At 40.5% G+C, this 10,264-nt stretch overlaps 1 protein-coding gene across 10 annotated transcripts in view; it reads left to right on the top strand.

Annotated features, from left to right (window-relative positions):
* The window catches only part of ATG13 (autophagy related 13), a 24,957-nt gene that overhangs the window by 891 nt on the left and 13,802 nt on the right, over positions 1-10,264 (top strand). For 9 of the 10 annotated variants that reach the window (XM_017741675.1, XM_008639441.2, XM_008639440.2 and 6 more), the window contains 7 exons: positions 5,423-5,504; positions 6,400-6,480; positions 7,114-7,233; positions 7,689-7,735; positions 8,295-8,435; positions 9,486-9,526; positions 10,065-10,161. In XM_017741675.1, the coding sequence (XP_017597164.1) occupies positions 5,436-5,504; positions 6,400-6,480; positions 7,114-7,233; positions 7,689-7,735; positions 8,295-8,435; positions 9,486-9,526; positions 10,065-10,161 (596 nt within the window). In that variant the 5' untranslated portion in view covers positions 5,423-5,435. Of the gene's footprint in view, positions 1-577; positions 676-5,422; positions 5,505-6,399; positions 6,481-7,113; positions 7,234-7,688; positions 7,736-8,294; positions 8,436-9,485; positions 9,527-10,064; positions 10,162-10,264 lie in introns of those variants that run through there. The other variant, XM_017741674.1, reaches the window with a different exon arrangement.

The following is a 10,264-nucleotide window of genomic DNA, read 5'->3' as shown; positions in this document are numbered from 1 at the left end:
GGGGGGTGGGGGCCGGGGGAGCCTGCGGGAGCCCTTCGAGGGGAGGGGGCCGCGTCGTGGGCCTTAAGCCTTTGGCTGCGGCTTCGTGTCTCTGTTTTACTTTGCTTCGCTGCTCGCGGGGGTCGCTTCCCGACAGCCGCGCGTTGGCTGCGATTCGTTTTCGTAACGACTGGTGGCTGTCAGTAAAGCCTGGGAAAGATGTGGCCCGCTGTAATCTCAGCAAGTGGCCTTTTAAAATCAAAATGCTTCAGAGCCTGTTGGAAATAGTAGAACGTGAGACCCCACGCGCCATTGTGTAGTTTTCCTGTAACATGCGAGTTTGCGGTATACTGGGAAATAGAGGTTTACAGGTGGTCGTATCTTTCTTTCCTGTTGGAGCTGGGGCTCTTAGGGCACAGTCAGAGAGAGTCATTCCCGTGGATTCGGTGGGAGCAGAGACACCTTCCATATCAGTGAACAGGTAGACTCTTTGGACTAAGCCTACAAACTGCCTACTTACAAATCCCAAAAGCTGTGTGACTAGGCACATACCAAGGGGGAAAAACATGGCACATTACTGCCTTAGCTGAAAATTAGTTGGCTGTCCAAATAAAGTTTAGAGCATCTCCAAATTATTGCAGGAGTGGCCTGACCTGGAGGACCCCTCCCTCTCGTGGCAAGAAATAAGTCTTTCAGGTGAGCCAGGCTGTATGTAGATGTCCAGAAGGATCATACAGGATCATTTTATTTTGCTTGAATGGTATTGTATAATCTTAAGATTTCTGAACATGTGTTCATACAATAGTTGAGAGGTGGTGATTATGTTGGTGGTTATAGTACAGGGTGTGTAGAAGCAGATTCTGGTTTAGTCTGTATACTTTGGCTTGACAAACAGAGAGGATGGACCTTTGAACTGATACCAGTTTTAGACCTTAGAGAAGGACAGAATGTAACTGCTGGTCAACAGGAATTACTTAATTTCGTTTCTAAGTCAGTGGAGCAGGCAGTGCTGGCTTTAGTAAGGTATTTACTAAGTTGCAGAGTCATTTATTGGTTGTAAAGTGAATCTGTTTCCTGATCCAGATGAAAAATTACCTCTCTATCAATCAAGACCTGAGCATTATAGTGAACTACAGAACCTTTGATTACATAAAAATGTTTATATTATGTAAAACAGTTTTTCTGCTAGAATTTAATCTTCTCTTTAAAAAAAAATCCATAAACCTCAAAGAATGAGAGTGTCGCACCTTAGAACTGTTTGCTACTTCTCCCCAGGTTTCTGACTAATCTACTAAGAAGGCAGAATGGAGATTAATTTTAAGTAATTGTAGGATACTGGCGTTTGACTTGTAGGCCCAGTCTTGAAACAGTGTTCCATATTTATGAAGATCTTTTTATAGTCGCTTATTAGTGTGCTCAAAATACCCGCTTGCAGTGAAGCTTCTTGGTCATTCAAGGGGGGATGTGTTCTAGGCACTCTTAAAAGCTTCAAAAACTTCCATGTGCTTCTTGTTTACTGCATGGTTCAGTGAGGCTTTTTTGAGCTTCTCATAGGACATCCTTGGGGACTGGATTTGGGTCCTGTATGAACAAGCTCTGGAAGAGTGGTATGGGCAAGGAGCACAGTCTGGGGGGCACAATCAGGTAACTGGGAACAAACATCTGGGATGAGTGATGTCCACAGCCCTCTCCTTACAGCTATACCCGCTCTGGTTTTTTCCCTCTTGTCTTTTCAATTTCACTCTGGGATAAGAACCATGAGTAATTATTTTGCATTGATGAATGTCTGGTTGAAAGGAAAGAAAGATGACTTTAAGTTGTAGTAGCCATGGCTCAGAGAGAATGTAGGAGATGATGGAAGCAGCCTGTATATGCTTTCCCCAGCAGCAGTAATAATGCCTGGTATGTGTCGGGTGCTTCTGCTCCTTTCCTGTTTATGTAGGTGTCAGATGTACTTGCTCAGTTCCCATGGACGGAACAGGTACTGTAAAGCTGGTGATCCCAGGTGTTCCGTGCACCTGTTGTGTGCCAGGTTACAGGTGTGTGCCAGCAGCAGGGCTGCTCTCGGCTGGGAGCATGGCTTGGAGCACGGCGTGCTGGTCGCTGTGGTTCCTCTGGCCTCTGCTGAGGCATGAAGGGGAGGGCTCTTGCAGCTCCTTGCATCATGCAAACAGCGCCATCACCTTATGCTGATGTGTCCTTCTCCTCGCAGAAGGAGGGTATAAATAGCAGTAGAGCGTATAAGGCACAATGCTTAGATGTTAAACTGTTGGATAAAATCTGCCTCAACCTTGTGAGAAGGAATAAGGATTTAGTCAAGAGAGCCACACGTAGCAGTTCTCTTTTGAACATCCTGTTTCTGATGTTTCTATTCACAGTAAAGTGAAGACAAAGGCATATAAATAAAAGCAATAGTATAAAAATGGGTGTTGCAGGAAGAGGGAGACAAAGCAAAAAGCCCCATGGACAAGATGCTTGTTGCATCACATGCTGGTGAATATATTGGTTTACTTAAGGGATTACCTGGTTATGGGGAAATCAGTCATCTGTATTTTTCTAACCTAGACCAAAGATTATTTCCTTCTAGTTGTTATTCAGTGTAAAATGAGCCAGTGTTTTCCTTGAGTTAAGCGTAGGCCTGTGCAGTAGCACTTAACAAGGAGCCGTGCTGGCATCACAACCTACAAGACATGAGAAGTTGAGTGAGTTAGGGGGAACTAAGTTTAAACAATTTTCTTCCTGTTCAGGTCAGCTGTGACAGCTAACCTGTGAGTACTGAGGAATTTTTGTAAATAAAAAGTTTGCTGTAATTCTAGCTCCATCTTTATTCTTATCAAGACTGATTCTAAAGGTGAACACTGTTCTAAGCTTTAGAAGGTCTCAGGCAATCACCAGAGGCCCTCCTACAAAAATGAGGAGATGATCGTTGTCAGATGAGAGCCCTCAGACATTTCAGGAGCTGAGTTCCAAAGTCTCAGTTTCCCCATGAAATTACTTACTCCTTTCCAGGAAACCTTGCCTGATACTTTCTGCTCTACTTTGGGCTCTGGTGGGTCAACTGTTGCTGGCATTTGGAGCTTGAGAGGTAACAGCATGAATCTCCAAATGTTTCATGAATGTTACAGGTAGTTTGAGATCTTGCAGGAAGAATCCCAGTTCTGCTGCAACAGGGCAGAACCATGAGGCTCTCGTTTTTGTAACCTTCTGGTAGCTGTTTCTCTCCTCTAGAGATATTTGGGTATCTGGTCATTAGAACTAATTCTTGTACTGCACATAAAACCATGCTGATGATCATCTTTACTTCCTCTCTTAACAGACCAGTGAGCCTAACACCTTCCATTAGTTCCCAAGTGTCTTGAAATAGTTGATATCAGAATTTTTTTCCAGCCTCAAAAGGCAAATGTGGGTGCTTCATTTGACAGCTCTCCCACAATATCAGCATATGTATTTCCTTGCATCTTTCTGCAGGGGTCACATACCACTTTTCACATTAAAAACCAATATGATTTTTTTAGTATTTAAACATTTAAATGTCAGCATTCTCTTCACTGAGAAAGATGTATTTTTTAATGCAGTATTTTATTGCCTATATCAGCCAGGTTTGTCAAAGATCTCAGATCTCCTCAACCCTTACAGTGCTTCACTTAATTAAGTCAAAAGAATAAAAACAAGTTGTTCTTGCCTAGAGTTTTGTTTGTTTGGAGGGGTTGTGGGTTTTTTGTAGTGGTACATATCTGTACCATAGGGTTATTTTTTTTTGAGTGCTGCATCAATTAACCATCTAGCACTTTAAATGCTGACTTCCTTTTGCACCCCCCACAGTGGAAAAGGTCTGTAATCTCAGTCTAGTGGAGGTAAATGCAGGGAAAGAAGGCATAACAGTTTTAATAAGGAGGTTAAAATATCCAAAGGATAATTTGATAATGCATCTGATGTTGAATCACTTGTGCTGTTAGCTCTCAATTTAAATTACAATTTGAATGAGAGCAGTACAGCTCAAGGAGATGCAGTATGAATGTAGCCTAGGAATTTTCAACCATGTTATATGTCCAGCTTTCTTTTTATAGAGTCATTTAGAAAGCATAACTGTTCTCTATAAAATGCTCTGTAAATTGCAGCACTCTTATCTCGCAGCCCTTTTTGATTGATGCTCCTAAAGCATTAGGCCTTTACTGTCATCAAGTGCAGTATTTTAACTAGAGCTACTGTGCATGTGCGTGGTCATTAAAGATTCTGTATTTTCCATGTGAGCAGAGCTATCGGCCCTTTTGCCCTCCAAGCTTTAATTTGTATAACTAGCAGACCTTGCTGTAAGTTCAGTCTTTGCTTAACGATTGAACACTGAATAACACTGTGCACAGCAGCTGCTCGTGCTCCCTGACCTCAGCTTGCTGACGTTCCTGTGAGGAGCAGCATGTTCCATAAATATGGGATGTTTGATGAGCTGCTTCAGGCTGATTAGCTGTCTCAAAACTGCAACAGGAGTTAAGAGTGAATTAATGCTTTGAAGGCTTACGAGCAAAAATTACAATGAATGCTGCTAATTAAGGTGTTCCTCCCCAATGGTCTCTGTATGATTATTAACTTACAGGTGAAGAAGCTGAGAGACAGAAGAATTGTGATTTATCCCAGGCCATGTGACATGGTGGCAGAAATAGGATTAGTGCCTTGCCCTGCCCTGCTTCAGACGCTGTGCAAGTTCATTGTGTTCCTAGAAACAATTGTATTTTGAAAAACAAGGCAGTGTCAATGTCAAAGCTACATATTTATTATCAGAGCTTTCAAGAGAAGTGAACAGAGGATTTTGGTCTCTTTCTTGATAAAAATGTGTCTTTTCAGTTGGTTGTAGGTAAATTTGTAGCTGTACAGTTTTATTGCAAGTACTATTTGTTGAAAGTAAAGAAGCAATGTAGCCTATTCCTGTAAGGGTTTATTGTACAGATTTCTGCTGAAATACCGCTGAAATACTTTCTAAGAATTTCAGGCTCAAGAAAACAATTTGGTTTGGTTTTGACCAGTGCTGCTAGCTGAAGATACATTATTTTTGTAGCAGAGACCTCCATGTCTGATGGTTAGCTTGGCATAGAATGCAGTCGGTGTGGTGTTGGGGTGTTCTGGGTTGGTTTTCTTTGTTGTTGTTTGTTTTGCTTTTTTAAATTAAGCTAGCAAAATTGTAGAACTTGTACTGAGTTTTAATTGTGAGCCCTCTTTGTTGTTTTAATTTTTTTTATCTTTGCTCTGACCAGATAAACTATCAATGCGCCTTCATACCTCACACTCACCTCCCAAAGGTTTTAACATGTTAGGATTTTGACAGGTAGAGGGCTTTGGTGCTTATCATTTCTTTTGAAGTGGCCTCTAATGGCAAAAATATTTTGAAATCTAAAAAAATCTTCAGAAAGCTGAAGGAAGACTTCATTCCCAGACCTGTGCTATATTTCAGATTGCCATATGCAATGGACACTGATCTCAGTTCCCAGGACAGGAAGGACCTGGACAAGTTCATCAAATTTTTTGCTTTAAAGGTAATTTTTCTCCTTCAGACAAATGCCTCTTCTTCCTTGTTTAAAATACCCCAAAAAACAAACAATGTTTTTGTTTGTTACTCTTGGTGTGGCTAGAGTAACAAGATTGGGGTTTGGGTTTGGTTTTTTGTTTGTTTGTTTGTTTTGTTTGTTTGTTTTGCTGAAGAACAGCAAATGATGTTTTGATTTGAATTTGATGTCAAATTTAGGAGATTCCTGAGAGCAACTAGAAAAACATCTTTTCCCCCTTTTTCTACCCTCAAATCCTCTTCCATCCTCCAGAAGCATCCTGCTTTAGAATCAGTTGTAGGCACTTCACACCTCTGTCAGCTTTGGGTTTCTAGCAGCATGTCTAGCCATCCAGCTGTTGGGTAGTTTATTCTGCTGGACTCCACTCTTTCAGCCTATCTAAATTTTTATCTTGCATCCAAAAGCAAGAATACCAGAATGTTCTTTTGAATTATGTTGATAGGTAATTATAAAATTTGTCCTTACTTGGTACATAGGTGCAAGTAGATACTCTGACAATGGCTTTGGTATAAATGTACAGATTCACTTGACTTTAGTTTAGTTGTCCAGGATTGGGATATTTTTGTCAATTTTTCTGAAATTTTTACTGAAAACTGCAAATCCTGATTGCAAAATTGACTTAGTCACTCAGTGTTGTTACACAGAAAGGTCAGCCTAAAATTATTTTCTCTCTGAAATACATTTGCCTGTTAAATGTAGTAATTTAAATTTATTAGACCTGAAAATCAGTGTAGCAAACTCTACTTCTCTACATTCTGGTCAGCCCTTTCATTTTTTTCACTTGGAACTTGTGTAGCTCAGGCTCTGAACTGAGGGCTGTGCTGAGCCCAAAACATTATTGTGTATCCTTTTCTTTCTATTCCAGACAGTACAAGTAATTGTCCAGGCCCGACTTGGAGAGAAAATCTGTACCCGCTCATCATCCTCCCCAACAGGTTCTGACTGGGTAAAGTCATATTTTTTAAAGCAACTCCATAACTTTGTGTGTGTGCTGAGAACACCATGTGATTGTTACAGTCTTGTGCAGACAATAATAATTATTCATAGAATAGCGACTATATTTAGTTATGTTCATTGGTGATGTGGGGAGGGGGTTGGTGGTTGTTGTTCACATGCAGCAAATCATGCAGGACTCTTACAGGCTGATGAGGGGAAAGAGAAATGATGCCTCTCAGCAACTCCTGCCAGCTAAGGCACATTTCTAAGATCTGCTTGGGGGTGGGGTGATGAGTTCTTTTCTGTCAGAAGTTTGCTACTCTGCAATTCAGGACTTTTTAGTAATGGGCTTTATTAAAATTGAAAAGACTCAAGATACTCTGTGGGTGAAGATAGGACTGAAGTGAGGGAAAAGGAGCATATTTTTTATAGCAGGATCAAGAAAAACATTTGAATTAGCAGCCAAGGGAATCTTTGTAAATATGAAAAGCCTGAACCCAGCTGGGAATTTTTTGTTTCGTAACTATTTCAGTGGACACTGACCTAGTATGTTATATATGGGTCTGTGAGCCTGTCTGAAGTGTACCATCAGGCAGTGTTTCAAAGAAATTTTAAAAAATGGAACCATCTCTTTAATCTGCAGTTCAATTTGGCAATCAAAGATATACCAGAGGTTACTCATGAAGCAAAGAAAGCCCTGGCAGGACAGCTGCCCGCTGTTGGACGGTCTATGTGCGTGGAGATTTCTCTCAAAACCTCAGAGGTGAGAACTGAGTCAAAACAGATGCCCTTTTCTTTTATTTGTGGGTTTTTACTTGAATCTTAAGTCAACTACCAGAGCTCCTGCCCTTTAGTCCAGGACAATGTGAGAATATCTAAATTTTATTAAGTTAGGTGATATGCTAATGAAAAGCAATATATTGTTTAACAGAAGCAATTCACTGCAAACATCTGAGGCCAAACACACAAATGACACAGCAACAAAATTTAGTTTCTTAGACCATGGAAGAACTTAGGCGTTCTGAGGAAGGTATTCCCTCAGGTGATATAACTATGCAGAGAGACTTCCAGTGCACCTTTTTCTATCATTGCATCACAAGAAAGTGAGAGCCAGGAGACAAATCACTGAGAGGTGTGGCCATTCCTGATCACTAATGAGATTTGAAAAAGTCTGTGTTCTGAAACCAGCCTTTGTTTGTCATGTTTTCTCTGATCCAGGGGGACTCCATGGAGCTGGAAATTTGGTGTCTAGAAATGAATGAAAAGTAAGTGCATTCTTCGCACATTCTTTGTGTTTGTGGTTTTTAGCTGATGAAATGGGTACATGTGGTTAATCCATGGTGATCAATGAGCACACACTGGCTGTGTGGCCAGGGGCACTTCAGAGGGAACTCCCCTCTTTGTCTAGAGCAGCAGTCAAGCTGTTTAACACCAGTGTCAAGAAAGTAAACTAGTAATTTAATTCCTTCTTCATTCTTCCATTAGAACTCGGATGTTTCCTCAGATACAAGAACTCATATTCTCAGTAATGACAACTGGTTTTAGTATTGAAAAGATGTCTCTGTTTAGTAGAGGGCTGCATGGCATTTTTCAGCAACTTCTTCTACAGCAGGTGACTAGGTTGAAGCAGGACTCTTAGCTGGTTAGTCAGTACAGGTAGCCACGCTGGGGCTTTATTTATCATTCTGGCAATAAAATTAAACAGCTGATCCAAATTAGTTTTTATTCAGAATGAAATAAACAAAAGCAACTCCAAACTAAAACAAACAACCCAAACCCAGGCAACTGAACAAAAGACTAATTTTTTTCCTTTGTGTTCTCTAGGTGTGACAAAGAAATCAAAGTTTCATACACTGTATACAACAGGCTGTCTCTACTGCTGAAGTCTTTGCTTGCTATAACCAGAGTAACTCCAGCCTACAGACTCTCAAGGAAACAAGGCCATGAATATGTAATATTGTACAGGTAAAGCAGAAGTTTCCCATTTGAAATGCAAATAGCAGAGACTCTAGACTTGCACAGTGTAGCTGCAAATGTAGTTTAAAAGGGATGAGTAATAATAAAATCAAATTATTTGGATAGCACTACTGCTGATCAGTGACAGAAGAAAACTTTGGTCTATGTATCACATTATAGCCTTCACTTGAGCCACTGAAAGAAAAGCTAAGCACAGGCTGTGAAGTGTTTGCCTACCATGTTAGGAAGAGTAAAAAAAAATTCAACATGCAATCCCTGGTTAAATTGCTTACTAGCATCCAGTTGTTTGGTGTCTGGCCTGTATTTGATAAATGCCTCTCTACATTGCACATGACTGTAATGTGTACTTCTGCAGCAGTGATTCAGACTCTCTCCTGTTACTCCATGCATCCTCAACTCCACTTCCTGTAGTTCTTGCAGTTTACTCATCCAAATACTGTGTTCAACTCTGTTTAGCCTGTGAGTCTGACTGGCTTGTGGTTCATAGTTATCTTCCAGACCCTGTTTTTGGCTGTGAGAAGAGTCTTCAACATGTTTGCATAGCTAATTTATATGATTGTAAATCTCAGGTTTGTTGTCATTTGCACAGCTGAGAACTCAAAAAGAAATTTCAGCCATTTTCTCATTTTTGCTTCAACTGCTGACTTGGCATGTACTTAAGAGCAGGTCTCTTTACAGCACAGTTAATCTTTTATGTGGTGTGATGAGCATCAGTTTTTAGACTCAGACCTGTCTGTGAAGTTTATATCACTAAACATTTTTGCTCTGAACTATAGACTTAACCACAGAGGCTTAAAAAACATTTGATTGGACTACCATTTTCTCTTCTTCCTTCTTTTTACATGATGTGTCTTTCTCTGCAGTAGCTCTAAGGATTTTTGAGATGGGCATTCCAGCCATTTCTTTTGGGCTTGTTTTCCTGAAGAGGAAAAGTAGTTCCAACCTTCCAGCTCATAAAATTAAATAAGGGATAAGGATATATATATAGCATTATGTCCCAACTGGACCTAATAGCTTTTCTTTTTCCTTTTCCTTCAGGATATATTTTGGTGAAGTGCAACTGAGTGGCTTGGGAGAAGGTATGTTAGACAACACACAAACTAGAGCAGAACTGTGTTTCATTCTGACTAGCGTTTTGTTACTATTCCCAAGTACCATAAGGAAAAGTAGTTTGAGGCTTCTTATCTGGATCTGCCAGTGAAGCCTTGTGTCACAAGGTGACAAGTATAATGGTGGTACTTGGACAAAGTCTAGGGTGATTGCCATTTTGACTCTAGTGATCCAGAACTGAAATAAGAATATGGAATGATGTTGATAAGGGGCAGGACTGCAGATTATGATTTCCAGGAAATCATGATCTACTGAGGAACAAGAAGCACTTCAGAACAATATTTTAGACCAAGAAGCCAGGAGGCAACATCAGAAGGCTTGCAGGTGAAGCCTACCAGCAAGGCGACCCAGTGCTGCTGCTTTGTTATGCCTTCTATGTGCATTTTTGGAGTTCAGATTGCAAGAGATAATGGAAACACTATAGAAATAAGATAATGTAACCTCAGAATAAAAAAGTATGGCACATAAATAATCAGTGAAACTGATAATTATTCCTTAACTTTACAGGTTTCCAGACAGTCCGTGTTGGGACAGTGGGTACCCCAGTGGGCACCATCACTTTGTCTTGTGCCTACAGAATCAACCTTGCTTTCATGTCAACCAGGTGAGAAAATGTAATCATGCCAGAAGCTGTTTTACAATAATTTACTGTTAAACCCCTCATATTCTGAGCCCCCAAATCTTTCCCTTCTGCTTATCCTTTCCTG

Source organism: Corvus brachyrhynchos, unplaced genomic scaffold, assembly GCF_000691975.1.
Source record: "Corvus brachyrhynchos isolate BGI_N302 unplaced genomic scaffold, ASM69197v1 scaffold115, whole genome shotgun sequence".
Lineage (NCBI taxonomy): Eukaryota > Metazoa > Chordata > Aves > Passeriformes > Corvidae > Corvus > Corvus brachyrhynchos.
Note: the sequence above shows the minus strand (reverse complement) of the source record. Positions and strands in the feature narration are given on the sequence as shown.